General features: G+C 33.9%; 1 protein-coding gene across 7 annotated transcripts in view; it reads left to right on the top strand.

Annotated features, from left to right (window-relative positions):
* The window catches only part of STAG1 (stromal antigen 1), a 402,258-nt gene that overhangs the window by 344,983 nt on the left and 29,876 nt on the right, over positions 1 to 27,399 (top strand). For all 7 annotated transcript variants that reach the window (XM_042998579.1, XM_042998577.1, XM_007087414.3 and 4 more), the window contains 5 exons: positions 4,321 to 4,401; positions 18,476 to 18,568; positions 21,119 to 21,293; positions 23,211 to 23,350; positions 26,016 to 26,117. In XM_042998579.1, coding sequence (XP_042854513.1) covers positions 4,321 to 4,401; positions 18,476 to 18,568; positions 21,119 to 21,293; positions 23,211 to 23,350; positions 26,016 to 26,117 — 591 coding nt within the window. The remainder of the gene's footprint in view (positions 1 to 4,320; positions 4,402 to 18,475; positions 18,569 to 21,118; positions 21,294 to 23,210; positions 23,351 to 26,015; positions 26,118 to 27,399) is intronic.

A 27,399-nucleotide genomic window follows, 5' to 3' on the forward strand; every position in this document is an offset into this window, starting at 1 on the left:
TTCTTGGTAAAGCCATGTTGATTATCAATTTGCATCTAAAGACTTTTTTTTAAGGGGATATTGTCACGCATGTTAACCTACTCTGAATATGATAGAAAAACCAGTATTGGATATGAAAAGCAGACTAGTATGAGGTTGAATTTACTCTCGTGTCATGCATGTAGCCACTAAAAAAATTGATCCTCCAACCCCTTAAAGTCTCTTGCAAACAGAAAAGTGAAACAACCCCAATTTATCCCACAGTCATTATGTGGATTTTCAGTATTTTAAACATGCCCTGTGCATGCAGTTAATATATATCTACACATGTATATATTACGTATGCATAATCATTTTTCTTATTATTCTATAGTCATATTGTATTTTCCATAAAAATTCAGTTTTTCAAAACATAAACATTCTACGAGCTTGTCATTTAGTCTTCATTTTTTAATTATTTTTTTAAATAATTTACTTAGAGAAAGCAGGAAAGGGGCAGAGAGGGAAAGAGGGAATCCCAAGCAGGCTCTGCACTGTCAGCACAGAATCTGACATGGGGCTCAAACCCACAAACCATGAGATCATGACCTGAGCAAAAACCAAGAGTTGGACACTTAACTAGCTGAGTCACGCAGGCACCTCCCCACCACCTTTCTTTATTTACATATAATCCTACAGTTCATCTTTAGGATATGTGCTATCATTAGCCAGAAGTTGATTGATTCTCATTAATTCAATCTGTTAATCAAAGATAAAGAGCTGTGGTTCCTTTAAATAGGTAAAAGTAATTATTAAGGAAAAGGGCTAATAAATAATTTTATGTTGATTATGGTAATGCTAACTGCTATAATAGATTAATCTCAATATCTCAGTGGCTTAACACAATAGAAATTTATTCTCACTCTTATAAAATGCAATTAAGGGAAGTGGGGTGTCACTGCACCACCCAGTCATTCAAGGACCCAAGGTCTCCTGGGTCATTGGTATCTTGCTAGCAGATAGGAGAGTAGAAGATAGAATAGGCACTCCTGCTTCTTTACTACTTTTGCCCAGAAGTGTGCAGTATACATTACTGTGTTCTCCCAGGAACAGTGTTAGCTCTTGGAAACAGGAGGCCAGAGGGGTAGGTTTGGAAGAAATTCTTTGTCATCAGCCCTATACTTGATGTATTATTGGAAGACCCTCTCCAGGGAGTCAAGGAAAGGGAGAAGGACTGTGGTCCTCACCAGTTAAAACAATCTCTTTTGGCTTTTTCTGTTTTTTGTTGTTTGTCCTTCTTGTTTCATCTGTCTCTACTACAGAAAAATTAAGTTGCTGAATAAATGATGTCTGGACAAGTTAGTATAACATCACTAGTATGGAGGATAATGATGTAAAGCCAGGAAGAAAGCATTCTAAATTTTCTTTTGAAATGGGATCAGGTATATTGTTATATAATTATACCTGTGAGAAGACAGAATGCTTCCTAGTCAGTGAAAGTGAGCTTTTTATTTTAAAATAATACAATAGAGCCTTTTTGAAGTAAACTCATGATGAATACTGACATATGAAACAATAAAATGGGGATGCTGTATTTGAAATAGATATTGGAGTGGCCAAGTGTCTGCTTCCCTCATAACCATTTCTAAGATACTTCTGCAAAACTTTGGAACAGTTTGCATAACTTCCTAGTATATAGGTCAATAGAAATGTAGAAGGAAAGGAAATTATATTTGTGATGATTAGGAGAAATGGTAAAATTAAACTATTCTTCAACATTACTTTTTTCTGTATCTTAATTTCCTACTGATAATGTTATTTGTATATTACTTTTCTGGTAGTTTAACAATTCAGGTTGTTTCAAATAAGAATTTTTTTAATATTCTCTTTTCCTTCCACACAAATCACATTACCAGTGTACCTGTATTCTAAATTAGAGGTTATCACAGTATGTCTCAACCAGTACATGTATGCATATTGAGCATTTCCTGAGTATAATGAGGTGATTTCTTTAGCATTAAATGTTCATAACTTGACAGTGTTTCAGTAGTCTTGTTTCTGACATGAGTCAGTCATTTAATTATTACTATGTTTGATAAGATCCTGACATCATCTTATTGATGTTACATCAAAGGCAGCACTACTTATCTCTCTAATTCTGATGAGTTATTTTCAGTGGTGAATAGGTGTATTGGAGATATGTTTTGCTTATGTGATCTGGATCCTAAAATTTTTGAAGTTCAAACCAGCTAAAATTTTAACCACTTTCTTCACATTCTACTTACTGATTTCTATTTTGATTTATTATCTACATATATCTCTTCTTATAATTTTTACTTTATCAAGTGGGGAAGATAATAGAGATACTATAATGATGGAATATATTATTAGATAATGCTTTATTGCAATAAAAATATATCATGTATTCAAACAAAAATGTAGTAAAAGGCCTATCCAAAATGAAATTATTCTATAGTTATGATTCTTAACCAGTTTTATCTTCCTAAATTCTGTTATTTGTCTCTGAAAATAGGGACAGATATTTCATAGAACAAGAATTCAGTGCCAATAGAAAATGAAAATGTGCCTATGTCCATTAGTATTTAGAGAAATGTAAGTTAATACTACATTAAGATAGTACTCTTGGTACTATCTACCATAAAGTTAAACATGCACACACTATATAATCCAGCAATCCTATTCGTACAACAGTGGCCCTCAAAGTATAGTTTGGAGAACCCTGTTAGTTTCCAGGACAGGTCTTTGAGATCAAACTATTTTTATGATAAGAGGAAGATATTATTTGCTTTTATAATCTCACAAATGTACATTGAAGTATTGGTGTCATGTCAAAGAATATCCACATTTATCTATAAAAACTACTAAAATGTAATTCTTTTTCCAGCTATCTGTGACACTGGAATTTCTTCACATACTTCAATCAAAACAGCATATTTTAATAAAATGCAGAAGCAGATTTGAAACCCTGTTTTCTATTGAGCTGGACATTAAAGAGATTTGCAAAACTGTGAAACAGTGCCATTCTTCCCACTAAATGATTTTCATTTTAGAAAATTTAGTGCTTTTTCAGAAATATGTATTCTTTATTATATAATTTGTTCATTTTAATTTTTTTAAGTTTACTTATTTATTTTGAGAGCAAGAGAGACAGAGAGCACATAAGTGGGGGAGGGGCAGAGGGAAGGAGAGACCAAATGCCAAGCAGACTGCATGCCATCAGTGCAGAGCCCAACATGGACTTGAACTCACAGACTGTGGGATCATGACCTGAGCCGGTAACAAGAGTCAGACATAACAAACTGGGACACCCAGGCACCTCTATTAATTTTTAAATGAATTAATATGTATTTGAAACATTACTTATAATTTCTAATATGATAAATCTGTTATATAATTCACATAAACAAAAGCAATTTAGGTTTCTTTGAAAGGAATTTTTTAGTAATTTTTAAGAGTGTAGAAAGGTCCTGAGAACTAAAAACTTCAAGAACCTCTTAGCTAGACAAATGCATATATGGGTACCAGGAGACATAGAATAAGAATGTTCATAGCAGCATTATTCATGATGGCCTCAAACTATAAGCACTGTAAAAGCTCAGCAACAATGGAATGAATGAATAAATAGGATATTCTAAATATAGTATAAAGAAATAATGAACTATAGCTATATGCAGCAATGTGTATGAATCCTAACTGTAAATGTTAAAATGAAAGAAATCAGAATCAAAGTAATACATATTACATGATTCCATTTATATAATATTCACAACTAGACATAATAAACTCAGTATTTAGAGATGGAGACTTAGGTAGATAAAATGTACTGACTGCCTGATAAGTCAAAATGACTATTAGCCTTCTTTAGAGGGAAGAAAAATATTGGGAGAAATTGCTGGCAATGTTCTGTTTCTTGATCTGGGTGGTGGTTACATAGATAACTTTCTTTATATTAAGTTATTAAATGTTTTATGTACATTTCTGTATAAGTGTTCTATTTCATAGTAAAAATGCTTTAAAACAAAAGTAATCATTATAAAATTTGGATAAAACTTATTTCTTCAGTCTCCCTTTAAAAATCTGTGCAAACTATTCATAACAGTAGATTTTTGTTTAAAACATAGTGTTATTTGGGTCCATATTTATCAAGACATGTTATATCTTTATTCTCTAGATTGATATGTTGGTCTTTTTTTTAACCAAATATTATTTTACACATTCCATTAATTCTACAAAAATTTGGACTTGAAACCTTATTATAAGAAAAAAACTATGATAAACATTGTTAATACTGTACAAACATAAATTATGTCTCATTTGTTTGAATTTTTTTATTTGATACAGATAGTCGTACAGGCACTGCAGTGTTCCCATTACTCGATTCTTTGGCAGTTGGTGAAAATTACTGATGGTTCTCCTTCCAAAGTAAGTAAGAGTTTCTGAAGGCAGAAGGGTTATTACTAAAACAAAATAACCTTGTTTAAATCATTATTTAATAATTTATTGTTACCAGTTATAATAAATTATAATTTTTAATAAAATATATAATAATTATTGTTATCAATTTTGCTTTATCCTATGAGTAAGTATATTTTACCTCTTTGGAAGATAACCAGTTCTTCAATAGATGCAGAGTTGTATAGATACACCAAGTTAAAAGTCTTATAAGGAATAATTGTAGTGGAAACCACAAGAGCTCTGATAAATGGCATGCTATTTAAAAGAAAAATATTGAAGGTAATACTGTGTAGCTCTTAGTTATTGAATTATGGCACCTTGGGGCCCAAACTAAACAACATTCTTGTTAAAAACAAATTGTTAGATAAATTTTTTAAAATTTTAATCTATGCATGGCCATTCGAAATAAAGGAAATACAAATCAGAGATTAAAATGAAACTAGGATCTAAGAGAATCAAATCAGAGCCTAAAGCCTAGTTAACCTTGAGGATATTGTCTAATCTAGACAAATCCCAAGGCCCTTCCAAGGTGGAATATCTAATGGGTAGCACATCTCCCTGATAAACTTGGGATCCTAAAGAGCTACTTCCCACACAAGGATAAATTAGAAATAAGCCCACACCAGATCCATTCATGGGGGGATGTAAGGAAAATAGCCTGTCTTAAAATTTGTCATTGATTAAATGGGAGAAAATCCGTCTTTCATGAAAGTTGATAACCATGAGCGAGTTTTCATATAGGTTCCCACCCTAAATTCATACTACTTCAGTGCTCCATTAAAAAAAATTTTTTAAAGCAAATTAAGATTTTGATTTAAAATATTTGTGGTAGTGATATCTTCAAGCACCTAATAGAATCAAATGTAATTCCGTTTTGAAGGAATTTGTCTCTAAGAGGCAAAGAAAATGTAAAGAAAAATGAGCTTATAGTAAAGACTACTCAACTAAAAAGAAAATGAGAAACCATGAACAGAACCATGAAGAGAATCAGACCAAAAAAATACTATTTATATATTAGAACTGTCTGATACAAATATAAATATATTTCAGTTGTCTCATGAAATGAGAAAGGCTTGAACATAGGTGTAAAAACAAATACTTGATAAAGAACCAAATAAAAATATTATGTTTACATATCCTCCTCTTAATAAAACAGGTGCTGTTAAACCAGTAAAGAAGGCTAATAATACATCATAGAACCAACAACTTGATATGGAGCATTCTTTTCTTTCCTGTTAATAATTTGAGGATTTTTCTGCCTTTAGAAAATACTTGGGGTTTTATTTATTTTCAGTTAGAACAGCAGTAATATATTGGTTAGCTGCCTCATTTTTCTATTTTATTGACAATGTTAGTCTTAAAAAGCAAAAATCAGAGTTAACCTTTTGTTAGTAACAAAAGTCATTTAAAGGTGTATTACATTTTCATGTCTTTGAAATGTTCTTTAATATGGCAAAATTAAAGGAGCTTGAATATATGTAAGTTAAAATTTGATAGCAAGAGTGTGTATATTACACACAATTACTTAATTTTTACTTTGATTTTTCCATCTGATTTTGGCATTCAGTTTTTTTCCACTTAGATTATTTAGGTTATCTGAGCTCTTTATAATTTGGCTGGATATTGATACTTGTATTTAAGTAAATTGGAATATATACTTGTTAAAAATTTAGCATAATTAATGGTTAATTCCTCTATTAAGTTTAATTTCAATTTTGTTCTTTTATAACTATATTCCATAATTGGAGTGAGACTTATTCTTGAACCCACTTCTTTGAATGTTTTCTGTTTTTTTAAATCCTGTTATGGTAGAATTATTTTGAGATTCCTTACCTTTCTGTTTAATTTCTCACACATTCTTCTAATAAAAGATATCTTCATTTTTTGTCATTAGTCATAATACAGATTTTGTAGTTGTCATTGCCACAGTGGCAATGCAGCTTTTGTGGTCAACACTGATTTTCTTTATGCTAGAAAGAATGCTGCAGGATCTTTTAGGTGCTTTATTATTCAGTTGATTTCTGTTTATAGTCTTGTGTGCATTCATATCATATATGAAATTCTCCTTACTTTAAGTGTCTCTCTCACATTATTTCTTCTCATTTTGAAGTTGTTGGTTTTTTTTTAACCAAAGTGTATTCAGTAATTAATCGTTGTGTGTTGTTTATATCTATAATTTAAAAGTAATTCTCTAAGTGATAATCTTGAAAAGCGTGAATCTTCAAAACACAGACAAACTTTAAAAGTCTCTCATTGCTAAGATTTCTCCTTATAAAACAGTTGTATTGATTTTTATGCATAGTAATAACTAGTTCATGAATTGCCAAACTTTCTAATACGCTGTATGATGTAGAATATCTTTGAAACTTTAAGATCTTTGAAACTTTAAAAACGTAAGCTTTGTATGCATTTAATATATATTATTACTATCGCATTTGTTATCAGCTTCCTAACTGTAGTTCCAGCCACATCATTAGCTTGTTGTATAAATAACCTTGAGGCAAATCACTTGGATAATTTTAAAACCAGTAATTTATGTCATAGCATTTTATCTATTGTGAATTGCGTTCCAGATATTAACAACTAAAATAATCACGTACGTGTGTCAGGTTACTTATTTATAAAATTGAAAGTTATATTGGGCCAATTTTTTCTAGCTCTAAAATTCTTCAATCTGCTAAGGTTAATAACTTCCTTAACTGCAGATGTCTGGGTAGATATGTAAGAATCTCAACAGTGATTGGCTCTAGGAAATAGAAATTCTTTGGGGGCAGGCATAAGGAGATAAATTTACTTTTTGCTTTATACCTTTTGATACTGTTTGAGGGATTGTTTTTATTGATGATATCTAACAGTGATAATTTTATCACAACAACTTTCAAAAACTACTAGTACAAAAACATCTTGATTCTCTATCCGAATCTTACGTTTTGACTTATCATATATAACTCACAGAGTTGTTAAACTTGGATGAATACTAGAAAAATGCCTAATGTGTCCTGTATCTTATTTGTTGTAGCAACATTATTCTATTGTTTATAAATGTGATATTAAAGCTATAAGGAAGTTTGGAAGTGATTTGATGGAACCTGTTGTAGATAAGGCCTAGAAGAGGACATTGCTGTTAATATTTGTTGATGTTTTACATCAAGTGATTTTGTAAATCGCTTGAATTAAATGCTTTAATTATGTCTTCCTAATAATTCTAAAGTGGATGTTATGATAACCCCATTGTACTGGTAAGGAACCTGATACTTAGAAACATTGGGACTTGACTAAGATCGGAAACTTAGAGCACAATTCTTTTGAATCTCAATCGAGTAGTTCTTCTGTTAGCACTTTTTAAATTCTTCCGTTATTAAGATTTTAATACAACTAGTTCTAGAGAGTTTTGTTGTTGTCGTTGTTGTTGTTAAACAAATTTTCTAAGGACACTTTGGTTGACTACTTGCTGAACACAAGCTAACAATGTGTGTTAATCAGTTGGATACTGAAGTTATGTTATATAGCCACTTTTCATCATTCTGTATCCCTGAAGAGGATACATTTAAATGAGAAGTGACTGTGATTTTAAATGCCTCAGTTTGTAATGCCCAGTGGGTTACAGTTTAAGTATACAGTTATGAGGTCAACTTGTTTTTGATTAATAAATTGTTTATTAGTGTTTGGTGTATAATATAAAGCAGAAAGGTTTTCATAAATTTGGCCTCTATTATTGGAGTACTTGTTCATTGTAAAAAATATATAAATAAAATTTCTGAATCTTAACCACCTATGGATAACCACTGTTGATATTTTGGTGTATTTTCCTTCAATACTTTTTCTAACATATTTCAGTCTTATTGAAATCATAATGTGTTTGCAGTTTCCAAAATTTTGTGTCTCCTCTACAATCAACATTTCCTTCAGTTATTAAGTGTTTATAGATAATATATTTAATGTATGCACGATAGTCCATTGTATAGCTCTACCATGATTTATTTCACCACTCTTATCTCTTGGATATTTAGGTTGTTTAAGCATGTTAAGAAATAAAATTAATGCCATGATGGACATTCTGGTACAAAAGTTTGTTCTGTGTTTTACATTGTTTCATCCTGTATTGTATTCTTAGAAATGGAACTGCTGGGTCAAAGATGGTACATACTTTTAAGGCTTGATTTATATTGCCAAATTGCCTTTCAGAGAGTACTTTCTAAAATTTATTTTTCTTTTCTGTTGTCATGAACATGGTCATTCAGAAATTTATGAATGGTAGTTATATTTGAAGTTTAAATTCAACACAACAGTGAACACTTTTATAAAATAAAGTATGTGAGAAGACTATATCAAGAACAGGATTAGATCTTTATTTGAACTGGAAGTGCATTGGGTTTCACCAATGGGTATTTCCTCTGTTCCCCTAATTTCCAGAGTTGAAGCTCTTTGGCAGTCACACAGGTCATGCTCAGTATACTTTGCTCCGGTGCCCCCTAGTGCTGGTCCTGTAGAAGCAGCCTTCAGTTTCTCTTCTCTAACAGAAAACATCCTTCTTCCTTCAGCTCCTTCTGGACATATACAAAGACATTTAAAGAGCCAGGTAAATAAGAGTTAGGGCTAATATAATGCCCCTATTGCCTTTTTTGGCCTGGGGATCTAGAATTTATCCTAAGTATTTTTTTCCCTCCTGGGAGGAGCTGTCCTACTCTCTCTAATCTTAAATTTGTAGCTCTCTCCCTTACCTTGCATGTTCCTAAGACAGTGGTAGACAGGGCCTGGGGCAGACATCCCTGCCTTTTGGACCCTGGCCCTATTCCCTAATCTTTTAAGTTAAAGAAAATCAGCATCCCTCAGGTAACTGTAAGTCACATTATTTTTGAGGTATTTAGCTGCAAAATTTATTCCTCCATTACCTTCTTGACTGAAGAGTCTCCTCTGCAGAGTCCAACTTGTTTACCTCCAAACAGAGGTAAGGGAAGGGAAGAGTTAGAGTGAAGGTGGGACCTGAAGATGGCCAAGCTCAGTGAGGAGACATGTTTAACCTTGCTATTCTTTATACAAACATACATTTTTAGAAATGTACTAGAAATAGTCTTAAAATGTGTAAAAATCTACAGGCGGCTTTCTACACCTCTTTCTTTTCCCTTCCTAGTCCTTTAAAATAACAAAAATAAGAGAGCTCACTTGGGACCTTGCTCCAGATTCCTAGAATCATAAAATACCTCTCCATCTGCAGAGTTAACTGCTTTGTATGGGGAAGGAATGGGGCCAAGAATGGGAAGTAATAGTTGTCTCTCTAGGAACAAATTTTTAGTAGAATATAACCATTTTACTTCATTCTTTTCTTCTTAAATCTTTAACCCTTACCTTTTATTTCATGAGAATTCCATCCTCAGTAAGTATCTAGTTAATTTAAAGCCTTTCCTTTTGATTGTTCCAAGACTTCATAGTCATTCTTTGATAGCTGTGTTTCTATTAATATTAAGTCCTATCTCAGGTGCCTCATGGCTGGTCTAGGAAAGTTAGGGGAAAAGGATCCAGATCTTGTTTAATACCCTTTTCTTGTTCAGCTCTCAGAATGTTCTCTGAAGGAAAAATAAAAAGTCTGGAATACTGAAGTAGATGACTGTTTATACCAGATTCCAAACTTCTCCAAAATGTTATATAACATTCTAAAAATCTCTGAAATCAGAAGTAAATATGTTCAACTTAGAAAAGAACTTACAAGCCATGATTCTAACATTCCATTAAGAATTACATGCTGTTTGCAACCCTATTCCTCCTGGGCCTCCAGTTTTGAACATTGCTGTCTGGTGGGGAAAGACCATGTAAGTCTTCCTCAAGCTTTACTAGCTTGTCCAGTCAGGTGCTGTTTCTACTTACACGGGGACAGTGGTCTTTAAAGCACCTAATTTATAAACACTGAAACTCCTTAACATATATAATGCCTTTCATATAAGTAGTAAGCCAGGACTGAGAAGATCTGTTCTAAGTAACAGTTATTATAATGTAAAAGTATGTTTTAACGGAGCTTATTTGAGGTCTAACGCAGTTTTAAGAATGTTTAAATAAAACATAACATTTCCCACTTTCTTGTACAGAGATTGGAGATTTGCCTCACCAGAATAAGTGAGAAAAGAAGTTTACTTTCCTCTGTCCATTTAGAATAGAAAGGAAATGTGTGTTTTATATTCTACTTAATATCCTCTGATATCATAATGCCTTTTCCTTCCTACAATAGGTTTTTTGTTTTTCAAATGTTTTTTCCAGCAGCCATTCTAAAATTTCTAGGTATTTGTTATATGATTTCTTGTCACATACCCAATTCATATATATATAAGAAGCTCCTACTTTGTAAATAAGGTATATTTCCAGAATTTTTTGTGTCGGAGCATTATCTTTGGAGTTAAATGTAAGTTTGAATTTTGGTGCCATTTTTTACCTCCTGTGGCAAAGATAAGCAAGTTACTTCACCTTTGAACCTGAGTTTCCTAATGGGTATGTGATCGATCACTGTTGGATATGGTTGTTGGGAAGATTGAATTGAAAAAAGTGTTTCAGCAAACAATAACTTTGTTTTGATGGCATTAAACTGAGTCCTTGTCTATGCTTTCCTAGTCTCCCCTTTCACAACCAAGAATGGGTGCTAAATGAACTATTATCTGAGGCTGTGGAAGTGGGTAAACATGCTCAGTAGCTAGTGTAGAGAAAGAACATGGTAGTTGTTTGTTCTCCATCTGTATCTTGGAATGATTTGGGAATTCAGGTCTCTCACTTTGGTCCTAACAGTCGCTACTTTTCCCCTGCCCCTCTGATTCCTCCTTTAGCTTCCTTCATCTTGGTACACTATAGGAAGGAAGTCAGAAGATGTTTTGGAACTACAGTAGGCAGTTTAAGGGTACCTGCATCATAAATGGATTAATCTGAGGCAATGGCAAGAGTCAGCAGGTGGGGATTCAAATTACCAAGAACAGCAACAACACTGAAAACTAGGTATTACATTTGGGGGTTAAATATTCAGTAGTTAATTTACTGTGTCTTCACAGAAGGGGCACACCCTGTCCCCATCCCCCAAAAGAGAAGCTAGTAGCAGCTGTTCATACAAGAAAGCAGTTTTAAAGGGTTTTTAAACATGGGGTTGAAACATACGAAAGCAGTTTTGAACATAGTGTGTACCCCACTACAGTGGTGACACTTTTTACTATGTCTCTTGCTCACTGATGTATCCCAAGTGAATGAATATAGTTTCATTTGTTTTTATCATATTTAATGTGAATAATCACTTATTGGGCTGAAAAATAATGAGCCTCACTATGTGTTAGTAAGGGTGCTAAATACAGGTAAACATAACACAGTTTATACTTCAAAGAGCTTTATAGCCCAGTACAGACAGGACATACTACAGGCCATGGGCCAAATGTGGCCTGTCCCCTGTTTTTATAATAAAGTTTTAATGGAACACAGCATGCTCAATAATTTATGTGCTATATAGGGCTGCTTTTATATTAAGTGTCAGAGTTAAGTGGTTGGAACAGACACTGTATGGCTGATGGAGCCTAAAATATTACTATCTGACCCTTTACACAAAAAGTTTGCCAATCCCTGGCTGCGTAAGGTAACCCCATGGTCTTGTTTGTCAATAACCCTATTTGTCTTTTCTGGGTAACTAGTCTTGTGCCCCTTTTTTGTCATGAACACTGATCACCAAATTCTTTACAGGCTTTATTTTCATGTCCTGACATCTTTGACCTGGTCTTGGTCCTTATTTTACAACTTTTCTGTTCTATTTATGCCCATTCTAAAAATGTGTATTTGGCAGGTAATACTGAATGAATTTTATGGATGTACTACTAGTTTTTCTGTGGCTTCAGTTTCTGGCTGTGGTTATCTTAAGGGTATTTCACAGCTGTAGATAAAAGGACAACTAAATTTAGTCTTTCTCTCGACATGTAAAGTTGTGATACATAATAAAAAGGAATCACAAAAATGAAGAAAGCTAAAGGAGAAGTCAGAGTTATAGGGGGAAAATAGTGACTGTTAGGACCAAAGGGACAAACGTAACTTCCCACATTATTCCAAAATGCAGATGAAGGACAAAATCTACCATGCTGCATGTCAGATCTACAGTAGCTACATATTCGTGTGTGTAGGAACTAAACTCTGACCTTTCTCCACTGACTATAATCATGTTGAGATACTTGGTTCTTAAGGCACAGTCTACATTTAAGATCTGTTTTTCTTCTCAAGATGTTAGAGTAAGTCAACTTTGAGCCTTTGTGCCTTTGAGAAAACTTCTTTCTAATATGGCTTATATGATAAATTCACCATCTTAATTATGCCAGCCTTGTTCAAAATTTTTCATTGCTGAGATTTTGCCGACCAGGGTGTAAAACATCTTAATTCCTTGAAATTTTGGTTTCAGTACTACCAGGAAGAAAAAACCAAAAAATGAAAAACTTCAGCCAGGCTAGTTAAGCAGCTTACAAAATGGATATGAAAGAATCTAGCCCCAAGATATAACTTAAGACTCAGTATAATCTTATCACCTGACCCATTTGAATTCCTTTCCATAGCTACTTTAGGGAAAAGTGTTCATGATGCCAAGCTGCTTTCTGAAAATAAGAGACAATACTGTTTCATTTAGGAAAAAGTGTTTGAAAAAAAGTACCATATACTTAGTTTATATATAGCTTATCCTGGACTAAGTGGCAGATTACTCTTCTGTTCACTGTGTTTAGTTCTCACCTCTGTAATTCAGGTACTCTGGCTAGAAAGGGAATTTATAAGTAAAGTACCATCCTATTAAAAGTTGTAGAGGTACTCCCTAAATATTCTAGTTTCTTAAAATTGCAATCTGGATAATCAGCATATCTTGTTCTTGGGTTATTGTTTTTCAGAGTCCATCAGGTTGACTGGCTGTTTTGTTTATATGTAAATATACTTGAGTAATTTGAGTTTCAAATATCTTACCTCCATAATGCCTGTTTCCTCAACATAGTAATTTTCTCAATTTATAGAAAAAAGTCATTATAGCAAAATGGTTAAGAGCACAGACTAGAGGCACACTGCTTTGGTCTTTGGGCCTGCATTTAACATCTTTGTGCCTGTTTCTTCATATATAAAATGGGAGTGATAATAATATCAGTACCCATCACAGTTATGAGGATTAGTTAAATTTAATTCATGAAAAGCTAAGATTAGTGCCTGGTACACAGTAAGTGCCAGTAAATGTTAATTTTATTATTATTGAATTCTAGCCCAGAAAAATACCACATACAAAATGCTCTTGTTTATTCAGTGTAAGTTAAACATATTTAATTTTTTTCACAATGACTTTACAACTATTACAACAGGAGAGAAAGTATTTCATTCCAGAATATGTGGAATGTAATAAGTTTTCTCAAATTTTAAAATAGCCAGTGGCTTATATTTAAATTTTTTAAGTTTATTTCTTTATTTTGAGAGAGAGAGAGAGAGTGCGCCAGGGAGGGGCAGAAAGTGGGGGAGGGACGGCTGTGGGGAAGAGAATCCCAAGCAGCTTCTGCACTGTCAGCAAGAGCCCAACATGGGGCTCGAATTCACGAACTGTAAGATCATGGCCTGAGCTGAAACCAAGAGTCGGATACTGAAACCAACTGAGCCACCCAGGTGCCCCTCAGTGGTTTATATTTTAAAGGAGTTCAAGTAAATTACTAATTTTTGTGCTTTTAAAACTAAGCTCTTATTATTGGCCCTATTTAGAATCTTTTTATGTTTTTATTTTTTCTTATCCTTATTCTTGTTTTTTAAGAGACATTAAGAATAAAGCCCATTCTGTGAAACTTACCTTAATACTTGAGCTTTAAGCTGGCAAACCCTGAACCTCTTTTAAAGTTTTGATTGAACATCCTGAAAATTTCTCAAGATATTTATTACCACATATCCCAGAAGTGGTTGCCTGCCTTAACTTAGCACAATCACAGCCTTGGGAATCATCATTCCAACTATTTTAATCAAATGAAATATTGTAAAGTGAATAAAAGCACTGTATTCTGAAATCTACAAGAACCTAACGTCTCTTCCCAGCTGTTTAAAGGGCTTTACCATATAAGATTTAGTTAAAATATATAGTATCTCTGCCCATTTACCTAAAATTATTAGTTTTATATTTCTCTTAATGGAATCGAACTGACTATAATTAAATTAATTTTCTTGAGCACTCAGATAATATTTAAGTTGCATCCAAATCTAGTGCAAACTTTACTGCTAAAGGCCTTTAGCTTCTATTTTCTTGGTTGCTTCCCATTTCCAGTTTCTTCTTAAAATACTTCTACTGATTAGTCATTGGTAGGCTGCTTACTTAGTTGTGATGTTAAATTTATAATTCTTCAAAAGAATTGGCAAGTTACCATTTTACATAAGACACATCTGCTTTATGATCAACCTTTAAAGGAATATTTGGCTTCAACTCCAAAGATAGCTGATTCCCTAGACTGCTTCTTTGCATGCTGAGAAATTTAAGGAAATAAAGGAGCATTAATACCTCCTAGCACCATTTTTTCAAACTCTGTTTAGAGTTTGATAAAATGAAGATATTACACATTGACCCTAGGATTGTGATATCATCTGTATTACGTATACTTGCATTTCATTCAGTAAGTATTTATTAAACACCTGCTGTGTGCCAAGCACTATTCTAGGTACTAGCAATGGAACAGTGAACAGTCATTCTTTGAATACTGGGAGGTTTATTACCACTTAGCACCTGTCTTGTTCTCATTTGAGTGCCTATTAGTGAATTCAGCAGAATCACAGAGTACCATAGAATCTCATAGTTCAGCTGTCTTGTTTATAGATTTTTAAACTCTGTAATTCTGAGACATAAAATAATTGACTAAGATCATAGAGCTAGTCAGTAGCATGGCTTGCTTTTTTTCTTTCAGTTATTTATTCAGCAAAGAGTTGCCTTCTTTTTCTTCCATTCAAGAAAATGGAAGATTTCCACTGCAGTCTGACTTCAGCCCTTTTAATTCCATTAAAAGTTTTCTCCCCAAGATCACTCACAACCTCATCATTGTTTTATGGGATACTTTCTAATCCTTAGCTTGTCTTTTCTGTTATGGCATTTGTCACTATTAAATTACTATCTCCATTTTTTAATGTTTTTTTTTTTTCCTTAAAAACATTTTCTGGGGCACCTGGATGGCTCAGTTGGTTAAACATCCAACTGTTGATTTCAGCTCAGGACATGAGCTGATAGTTTGTGAGATTGAGCCCCACATCTAGCTCTGTGCTGACAGCATGGAGCCTGCTTGGATTATCTCTCTTCCTCTCTCTCTCCGCCTCTCCCATCCACTCACATGTGTGCATACCCTTTCTCAATAAACATTTAGGTGCAGCTGAGGGGCTCAGTTGGTTAAGCCTCTGTTGATTTTGGTTCAGGTCATGATCTCATGGTTTGTGAACTCGATCCTTGGAGTCAAGTTGAGATTCTCTCTCTTTGCTCCTCCCCTGCTCTTGGTTTCTCTCTTAATAAGTAAACTTTAATAAGTAAATAAACATTAGAAAACCATTTTTTAATGTTTTCTTTCCAGAATATGCTATATTCTTCTGGTTTTTATTCCTACTCATACCATTTCTTAGATTTCTTCATATGCTCTTCTTTCTTATCCATCTGTTAAATGTTGGTGTTCCCCAAGATACTTTTGTCCACCTTCTCTACATATTCTCCTTGAGTGATCTCATCTTCTTCCATCATGTCTGTTGCCGTTTAAATGCCGAGGACTGCCAAATCTTTATTCTTAAATTCTTTCCCATGGCCTTTGAACTCCTATATTCAATGGCCTACTAAACATCAGTAGGATATTTTTCAGGAATCTCAGATCATCATCTCTAAAATTGAACTATTATGTTAGCATTTTTGTGAACTATTACATTAACTATTTTAGTGATAAACACCATAATCCACCTAATAGGTGACTACCTGGAAATTTAGGACTCATCAACAGCCCCATTCTGATTAGTTCCTAAATTCTAAGCTGCTGCTTTATAATTTCTCTTCAGTCTATTCACATCTTCACCGCCAACATTTTATTTTCAGACCCTCATTCTAAATTATTCCTATGGCCTTTGTTAATATGTAAGGGAACCAGAGAAGAATGATTAAGAGCATGGACTGCTTTAGAGTCACAAGAGTAAGATAATCCTACATTTGGATCCTTACCCTATCACTTAGAATCCATGGGTGTTCTGAAGTTGTTTCCTCATGGGTATAAAAGGAATATTAACACTTACTTCATATGGTGATTGTGAGATTTAAATTTATGGCCAGTAGAACACAGTACTTAGCACATAATTAGCACTCAGCAGAACATTGTATTTCTTATTAACTAACCTCCCTATTCCATATCATTCTCCATTCTGCTTATAATATTATTCTTTAAAACAAAATTGTAGCACTCTCATAATAAAGATTCTTCTACAGTAGTTCGTTATTGCTAGTAGATGATTTAACATGGAATTTTAAATGATCTTCTGTTTAAATGGAAATGAATCCTGTTTTCCTCTTCAGCTTTCTCTCTTGCCACTCACCTCCCTATTTGTGTCCCAGCCACAATAAATTAACAGCCTCTCACAAGCATGTTCAGGCTTTTGAACATTTTGTGCCCTCTGGGATACCTTTTTCTATATAGCTGGATAATTTTTAGTTGTTCAGAGCTCAGCTTACATGTTACCTTCTTTGGGAGCCCTTCTGTGACTACTTTTGACTCTGGATTAGGCTTTCCAACATAGTATTTCTTACATTCTGTTGCAGCTGACTGTTCTCTTGTCTGTTTCCCCTAATGTATAATGAATCTTTGAAGTTAGAGAAGGTCAAAGAATGTTGAGTTTTGGTTATTGGGTGTTCATCTGCAGGAACATGAAAAGTTTTTAAGACAGCATTTTTTTTTTTTTTTTTTTACTATTCTGCACAAAATGACCTTATTCCTTCTTCCAAATACTACACTCATGATAGCAAAAGGAAATGTGTATAATTTTTTAAGTATCTTTATTTGGGATGTGAAGATCCCCAAAAGGAATTAGTACTGTCATCTACACAAAGAGTAGCTTTAAGAACTTTAGTAACAGAATACTTTTTAGAAGTGATTTCTACATCAGCCTAATTTAATTACTCTTCATTACTACTTTAAATATCGATGTAATACTGAATTATCTCATGTGTCTTCCTCATTAGTGAGAATATGAGCTCTGATATCAGACAATCCTGGCTTCAAACTCTTGCTAATAATGACTACTACTAATCAATATAAATGTTAGATTATGTAACACTAAGCCCTCAAACCAGTGCCTGACACATTTAGGTGCTTGATAAATTTAAATTTCCTTTTATATTTTTTAAATGTTTCACATTGAATATTATATGGCCATCTAATTAAATCCTGTTCACTCATTCAATTTTAAATTAAAGCCCATCCTTTTATAAAAGTCCCTCCAGCTCAGCTCTCTCTGCTACAGTTAGAGGTAGTACAAAAAAAAAAAAAAAAAAAAAAAAAATTGAACATTTAATTACTCTGTGATTAACCTAATTCCCTGCTAGGATGTTAACCCCTTGAGGGCAAGGACACTGTTTTAAAATTATTTTTTCTCAAAAAACATTTAGTTTTCTTCCCTTGACATTTTGCAGAGTGCTGAGAATATGGGGGAAATTAAGTGCACATTTGTTGCTTAATGATTTTTTTTTCAGTGTGCTGCTCTGCCCCCTCACCTTACTACCAACTAGTATGTATTTTGGAATGTCTAACAATTTTAATATTAACCCAAGTAAACCATATTTATAAAGGAAAACATGTTGGAGGAAATCATACTGAGCATTCCATAGCTAAATAGAATTGAGTGTTTGGGATTATGCCCCTTCCATTAGGATAACTAGGAAATAACTATATGATTTGGTTCCCAACAATAAATTTGGTTTTATGAATTTCCTTAACAGTAAGTCAATTGGCTACTTCCATTTATTATTTCTTACGGATCAGGTTTATAGGATATTGTAATTCATGTTTGCAAATTTGAATGTGTCTTACAGGAGGATTTGTTGGTATTGAGGAAAACAGTGAAATCCTTTTTGGCTGTTTGCCAACAGTGCCTATCTAATGTTAATACTCCAGTGAAGGAACAGGTAAGAAATTATCAGTTAAGAGCTCTCAATAAAAATAACTAAATTCATTGAAGAACAGTAAGAAGATGTAAATTTTTTATGACCATTCTTAACGTACAGATCTATCCCTAACATTTATGGAACCTGGGACAAAAGTATGGATGTCTGAATATTTAACTTAACAGAGCAAGCTAACAGATTTGTTTTATGTCTTTTTATCTAGACAAATACACTATCATAATGACCTGGTTCCATAATTCCTGATTCCTGGGACTTCTATCCCAAAACTGGGAGGGTTGAAGCTGGCCTGTGGTCCACCCTCCTCTGACCTTACCCTCTTCTCATCACACCAGGAAGAACTTCTCACACATGCATGTTAACACTTCAGCCCATAAATCCAAACTGTCAACATTATCCCCTCAAACAGCCACCCTGAGACCTGGAGTACACACACAAATGATATAGTCTCCCCAGAGAAGAGGGCTGTGCAGGCTTTGATAGCAGAATCAGGTCTCTTAGGGCAAGGAATCCCTGAGTCCCTGTACTTGGATAGTAGGAGTGCAGGTGGATATATCCCACTGGTTTAGCAGACTCCTCAATCCTTGGGAAGGGCAGCACAGCCCAAAGAGGATCAAAGCAGAGCCCGAGGCAGTACTGTTTCCATGAAGCGATTTTTAAAAACTGTTTAATCATACTATTCTTCTGGTAAGTACTTTTATATACTGTTTTATATAAAAACTTCTATATACTGTTTTATATAAAAGAGAATACTTTTTTTCCATATTGTTCTTTTCATCGTAATGTTGGACTAGAAAATGTCTAGTTAATTAGAATACTGTAGTACTCACATTTTGCTATCCCTTCTAAGTAGGTTATCACATCTATTAGTTATCTATTAAGTTATCAGCATCTAACTTAAATGGGAACAGAGATGGTCTTCTCTAAACCTTATTCTCTAAACCTGCTGAACCCCATCAGTGAGTGCTGTCTAAAACTACCTAGCTTAGGACATTTAAACCAAAAATTCATTGTTTGTGCATCATCACTGGTGATGTCCAAAACTGTGGCCTGTCTCTCCCTCTGCCTCTCCCTCTGCCTCTGCCCCTGCCCTCTGCCCTCTCCCTTGCCCTCACCCTCTCCCTCTCCCTCTCCATCCCCCTCTCCATCCCCCTGGATTCTCCCTCTCCCTCTCTCTTTCTCTCTCTATATATATCCATCCCCCTGGATTCTCTTCATGCTCCCCTTTTCAAGTGGCTCTTTCTGAATATCTTTAGACATTTAGTAGTTCATGGTGGTGTAGTCAGAGCATGAACTGCCATGATTCTTGCTGGAGGTAGACAGCCAAGTATGCACTCATCTCCAAATACATACCAAAATTGTGTTTTCCCATAGAAATCAATATTTAGAACAGGGTAAGTGACTTGTTTTGAGTTACCAGAGCCCTCAATTATCCTACAACAAAATCATTCAGTTACAGTAAACTGATAACACAGACTCATTTCATACCATCCATTAAATAGGGCAAATTTGACAACATTATCATACTGTTTCTTTAGGAAATATATTGAAAATTCCCTTATGTGATTAAACTTGTGGCAAGTTGGGGCGCCTGGGTGGCTCAGTCGGTTAAGCTGCTGACTTCAGCTCAGGTCATGATCTCGCGGTCCGTGAGTTCGAGCCCCGCGTCGGGCTCTGTGCTGACTGCTCAGAGCCTGGAGCATGTTTCAGATTCTGTGTCTCCCTCACTCTGACCCTCCCCTGTTCATGCTCTGTCTCTCCCTGTCTCAAAAATAAATAAAACGTTAAAAAAAAATTTTAAACTTGTGGCAAGCTTTCATATAGTGATTTTTATGTGAATGGTCTTAAATTCAATTTTAAACCTACTGAAAGATTTTTTTTTTTTTTAAGTTTATTTTTGAGAGAGAGAGAAAGAGCACAAGCTGAGGAGGGGCAGAGAGAGAGGGAGACACAGAATGTGAAGCAGGCTCCAGGCTCTGAGCTGTCAGCAGAGCCTGATGCAGGGCTCAGACCCATGAACCATGAGATCATGACCTGAGCTAAAGTCAGACACTTAACCAACTGAGCCACCCAGGCGCCCCCACGTTAGATGTTTTTAAAGCAGAATCCTTAAATAGTAGCTTTAAGATTTAGAGTACTGCATTGTAATTTGTTGAATAATACAGTTTGTCTTAAGATTTATGCTTATTATTTGATTAAGAAGTATATGATTGATTTCTGTCCTCTGTCATAATTTATTCTGTTCATTTTGTATTTCCACAATTAGCTTTAAGTCATTTTTCTTAACTTCAAGTCAAAATCTCTTAACTGTTTTGAATTAATACAGCCATGTAAAAGAAATAGATTATGTTTAGGGAGGAAAAGTCTTAAATGGGACTAGTATTTAATGAGAAAAAGTATATTCAATAAGTTTGGAAATTAAAACTAAATACTCAGTTTCTGTTATGGTATTGTTAATGAAGTGCATTTAATTTAGTATGTTTTCATTAACATTGATCTCTAGTTATATTTATATATTACATTACTGATGAATTAATTCCCTTTGCATTCTAGGCATTCATGTTACTCTGTGATCTTCTGATGATATTTAGCCACCAATTAATGACAGGTGGCAGGGAAGGCCTCCAGCCTTTGGTGTTTAATCCAGATACTGGACTCCAGTCTGAACTCCTCAGTTTTGTGATGGATCATGTTTTCATTGACCAAGACGAAGAGAACCAGAGCATGGGTATTTGTAGTTATTATCTCATCAATATAATATTGATTTTTTTTTTTTTTTTTTTTTTACCTATCACAAAAGATACTAGGAAAAAAATTCAAATTCAGTCCTAAAAAGTACTAGCATTTCTCTCTTTTAAAAAAGAGTTAATGCATTCATGTGGTTCAGGAACCAACAAGAATAAAAATGTATACAGTGAAAGTCTCCCTTCTTTAGAATAGTACCCCAGAGGTCTTTCCCTGTCACTACATACAGAGCTTCTTTTTTCTTTTTCCAACAGCTATAGCATAATTATTCTTTATAGCATAATTTATGTCATATGTCTCCTATTGATTGATGTTAGGCTACTTTCCAATCTTTTTTTTCTAATGTTTATTCATTTTTTGAGAGGGAGAGAGTGTGCATGAGCGTGTGAGCGGAGGAGGGGCAGAGAGAGGGAGACAATCTGAAGCAGGCTCCAGGCTCTGAACTGTCAGCACAGAGCCCAACATGGGGCTCAAAGTCACTAACTGCGAGATCATGACCTGAGCTAAAGTTGGACACTTAACAGACTGAGCCACCCAGGCACCCCTAGTTTTCAGTCTTCTGCTTATTATAAATTATACTACGGTAAATGTGTACATTTGTCATTTCCCACATGTGCAAAATGTATATATAGGATAGATATGTTCCTAATTGAACTATGTCCAGGTTCACAATTTCTCTAAAGGAAAGCATCCAAGTTCCTTTCTATTCCTGAGAATCACCATATATTTCTTAACAAAATTTAACTGTAAGGTATTAAGTGCTAAAAGACTGTTATCAAACCTTACCAGTCAGAATTATGCTGAACCTGCATAATGATAACATAGCATAATTAGGCTGACTATAAATAAATGTTATATAGGATATTTGTGAAATAGATTATTTAAGCTGTTTAAGATCTGTAGTATATCTAATCTGCAGATCTGTCTGGTGCTATTAGAGTGTTCTTTACTTAACAGAACATTTTAGAAAATACTCAATTGTGAAACAAAATCTCTAAAGTCCATTTTAATCACAGGAGATAAAATTTACCTACTACTTGTCTTAAGCAAAAAGATTTCCAACTTCTCGAAGCTTTGGTGCTTCACAGCAGGAGTAATTAATGGAAAGGGAAGAGAAAAGTTGAGTAAGTTCTTTTCTGAATATATACATGTGAAGAAGGAAAGAAAGAACACTCTCCAAGTATGGGCAGGCCAAGACATGGGAGCGTCAGTACAGAGCCTAAAACAAACATTAACATGTGAACATCTGGAGCCTTATGAAGAAATTTTTTCTGGGATCAAAGATAGACAAGCCAGTGGGACCTGAGAATTAAAAAACTGAGGAAGAAACACTTCTCATTTGGAAAGTATTTGATAGTAAGCTTTGTTTTAAAAAATGTATATATGCATAAATGTTTTGCAAAATGTATAACGTAACCATGTTTAGGACAAGCACTGAAAACTAACACCTCCATATATTTCCATTACTCCCCACATATTTCTTTCTAAAAGAAAACTTTTTCTCTATGTCTTAAACATTTCCAGAAATTTCTTCTCTGTTAAAATATAGCTAATAGCATGTAGAGAATATTGAAATGAGAAGAGATAGCATCTTCAAGATTGACAGACAACAGTATTATTAGGATAAAAATATCAGAAAAAGAATTTATATATGATTTGCTTATCTTACGCAATCTTTGTTGTGACAGTCTCTTGGAAGTAGGAACCTTGGTACCTACTAAATGTATAATCAGTGTAACTAAATATACCACCCTAAAATAATCACAATTTTTATCTTATCTAAAACTGAATGGTACTACTTGTAAAGTTATAAGCCAGTGTTTGATTATACAGATTGTCTATTTTGTTTTACCTTGTATAAAGGGCCAAAGTTCATAACGAATTTATTTTCTGTGGTTAGAGGGTGATGAAGAAGATGAAGCTAATAAAATTGAGGCCTTACATAAAAGAAGGAATCTACTTGCTGCCTTCAGCAAACTTATCATTTATGATATTGTTGACATGCATGCAGCTGCAGACATCTTTAAACACTACATGAAGGTATAGTTTCATATCCTTATTTTTCTCCTTCCATCTCAGTGGCAGAGAAATTTGCAATTAAAATGAAAAGATGAGAACAGAAGCTAAAATTCACAGCTTTTACCTATGTATTGTTGATGATTTTCTGATATATTTAAAGTTTCTCTCTTTTATAGAAATATAAGCTTTTTGTCAATCTGTTCCATTATATCAACCCCGTAATGTGGGAGATCTTCACATTTATTGGAAGAACACCTTTTTGTTTCCATGAAGCTTTATAGACTCTCTTGATAACATGGAAGAAACCTAATCTGTCTTCCTTATGACATCTCTTCAAGACATTTTTATAAGTATGCCTACTATATACCATGCTGCCTGCCAGGCACTGAAGTTATAAAGATTTTTTTTAATTCCATTCTAAAGTAGTCTAAAGGCAAAAAGACTGTCAACAATTAGACAATTGCATTATATAGTATAACCAAGGTATGTATAGGGGTTCCTGGAAATATATAAAACAGACAATATATGTTTCTTTATATATTCTAAAGAAATATAAGGGTTAATGGAAATTGCTTAGAGGTGACTTCGGAACTAAGTCTAAGACACTAAGCATAAATTAGTAAGCAAAGAAGTAGTGGGAGGACTTGTGGGCAGATTGAACTTCATGTACAGACAAAGGAATGTGAATTCTTTGTGGGAAATGCAAGTAATTTGATGTGACAACAAAGATTGCTTACGAAAGTGGAGCAAGAGATAAGATTTAAAGAAGGTGTCATTAGTGACTATATGCTGTGTGAGAAGCTTGAATTCTTTTCCTCAGGGTGGTAAGGAAACGCTGAAGGGTTTTAAACCATTCTTCATATGATAGGATTTTGGTAGGTACTCACCTTCCTGGCTATTTGCTTTCCTTAAGCTCCATTTTGTTCCCGACCCTCTAAAAAAGCATTGCTCAGAAATCTTTATGACAGGCAGACTTCTCAGTTTATGTGTTTTTACCTTGTTCTCCTGACGCAGATAGTGTTTTGTTTTGCGCATGTTCAGAATATTGTGTGTGCCATTGATCCACTTGCATCTTTATCCATGTTTAGTTATGTATGGTCCAGTTCTAGGTAGGATAAATAGTAATTAATTCATCATATTTTGCTGAACAACTGCAGTGTGACCAACACTGTGTTGATAGCCAGAGATTTAAATAAAACATGATTTCTGCACTAAGGAGCTTACAGGTTAATAGGGAAACTGAAATACAAGCATAATATAATGTAACATGGTAATAATGAGTGGCTGCCTTTGTTCTGTGCAATTTATATATGAGATACTGTTCTGAGGCTCTTTCATTATGTTTGTTGTTTACAGTAATCCTGTCATTTACAGATAAGGAAATTAAGGCTCAAAAAGGTTAAGTAACTTTCCATGGTCACATAACTATTATAAATAGCAAAAACTGGAATTTGATTCTAGGTTTGTCTAGCTTCCAAGCTTAGCTCTTCCCACTAAACCATAAAACCTCAGCACAATTATTGTAGTGGTAGATGTACAAATTACAAAGCAAACACAGGATATAGAGAGAGACCTAACTGAAAGGAGTCTGAGATGGCTTCCTAGCATAATATCTAAACATTATGTTTGGATGGATAAATATGAGTATACCATGGTTTTTCCTTTTCATCCCTTTATAATACTGTATTGATTTCAAGAAATGAGCCTTATCCAAAATTTATTATCATCCTTAGCAATTGTTGTGCTTCTCATTAAAAGCTGTAATCTTTTTGAGAGTATTCTGATAGTTATTTGCTACTCTTTGTTATATACCCTTAGGTATATATATATAGCTTTTTGCCCCAGTTCTCTGTATGACCATTACAAATCTGAATTTATTAGAGATCTCCCTGTTTAACCACTTTAGTGTATTATTGTATCTTTCTCTTTTTTTGCACCTTATATCATGGAAGCATAGCCATCTTTTTTGTAAATTATAAAAATCCAATTACTAAGCTAATATATTACTTTTTCACATAAGTTGTAGGTTTTTAGGCTTTCACTTGGAAATAACATCCAGATTTAATGGCTTTAAATAAGGCTTTTTTAAATTATTTACTCACAAGGAAAATTTTTTAAATCCTATATCAAAAAACTGAATTGTAAAGGAATTAAATTTTTCTCAGTCACTATCGAACAAGTCATTGTTTTTATTTTTTATAATAGTAACATACACACATGTGGTGGTGACAGGGAATGAGATAGAACACAAAAGTATTTAAAGTTAAGTCTGTGACCCTAATCTGCCCTTCCCACTTATTTAGGCTCACTCCCCAGAGGTAAGCAGTTTTAATTGTTCTGGTTTTAGTTCTTTGCTAAGTTTCTACCAAAGTTCTGTTTGTTGATTTGTTACCTTTTAAGTGATGTCTATTGAATCCGTATTACAGAGAATAAGGAATTTTGTTTACCTATCTTCCTCTTCTACAATTCCCAGTTTTCAGTTTTATCGTTAACTTTCACTGTTTCTTAATCTTAAATATCAAATGTGTATTCCTTTAACTTTAGACAATATCTTTTGTCTCTCATTATGTTTAAGATGAAGAAATTAAACACCTCTGAACTCCCCCTTCCATTTTTTTCACCAATCTACTTTGTCTCATGAAATTTCAATAATTTTAAAGCTGTATTTTCTTTCTTTTTCTCATAGTATTACAATGACTATGGTGATATTATTAAGGAAACACTGAGTAAAACCAGACAGATTGATAAAATTCAGTGTGCCAAGACCCTCATTCTCAGTTTACAGCAGGTAAGAAATCTAAAGGAAAGAGGTAAAGGTTAGAATTAATGTTACTGAGTACTTTTATGGGCTTAGTATGTACTAGGTATATTTTACCTCACTTAAACTAGGTCATTGTTTAAGTAATAATAAGTAGTAATTAATACATTACTATGGATACTTTCTGGTACAAAAACATGTGTTATCTGTCTTTTCTTTTGGAAGATAGTCTTATAGTACACATTTCAAATAATGAAATCCTACTAAAGTTATCTACTCTTGGACCAGATGAAATGCAAATGGATATTTTAAAAAGTACTCATCTAAAAAGAAAAATACATAAATATTTTTTTAACATATTTAATGAAGAAAGGGCAAGAATAGTATTCAAATAATGAAATAGGTCACATATATAAATCAGAGTCCCTAATAAATGCCTCATGAATTAATACAGAGATTTCAGGAGGTAGGTGGGGCTGTAGGTTTATGTATGTAAACTTAAATACATTTATATGTCAACCAGCCCTATGAACAAAGTTAAAAACAAATGACAGGTTGGGGGAAATATTTTCAATCATATATAATAAATCCTACAAATCAATAACAAAAACACATTCCTTAGAAAAGTGAGCAAGGGATATGAAAAGCTACTTTTCAGAAGAGAAATCTTATAAAACAATAACCCTATGAGAAGAGGCATAACTTCATTAATAATTAATAAAGGGATGCCTGGGTGGCTCAGTTGGTTAAGTGTCTGACTTTGGCTCAGGTCATGATCTTGCGTTCTGTGGGTTTGAGCCCCATGATGGGCTCTGTGCTGACAGCCCAGGGCCTGGAGCCTGCTTCAGATTCTGTGTCTCCCCCACGTTCACGCTTTGTCTCTGTCTCTCAAAAATAAATAAAACATTAAAAAAATTTTTTTTAAATAATTGATGAAATACGAATTGAAACAAAGAGATATTTGTCACTGATGAACAGATTAGCATGAATTTAAATCATTGTTAATACCAACAGTTGATAAAGATGTAGAGAAAAAGGGTCTTTTGTGAAAGAAATTGCTATTGCCAGGGCACCTCGGTGGCTCAGTTGTCAGTTAAGTGTCCGACTCTTGATTTCAGTCCAGGTCATGATTTCACAATTCGTGAGTTTGAGCCCCACATGACTGTCAGCATAGAGCCTGCTTGGGATTCTCTCTCTCTGCCCCTCCCGTGCTCTCTCTCTTTCTCTCTCTAAAAATAAATGAAGTAAACTTAAAAAAAAAAATGTTTTTAAGAAAATTCTATTGCCTTCTTGAAATACAATTTTGCAGAAT

The sequence above is a fragment of the Panthera tigris genome, chromosome C2 (genome assembly GCF_018350195.1).
Source record: "Panthera tigris isolate Pti1 chromosome C2, P.tigris_Pti1_mat1.1, whole genome shotgun sequence".
Classification (NCBI taxonomy): Eukaryota; Metazoa; Chordata; class Mammalia; order Carnivora; family Felidae; genus Panthera; species Panthera tigris.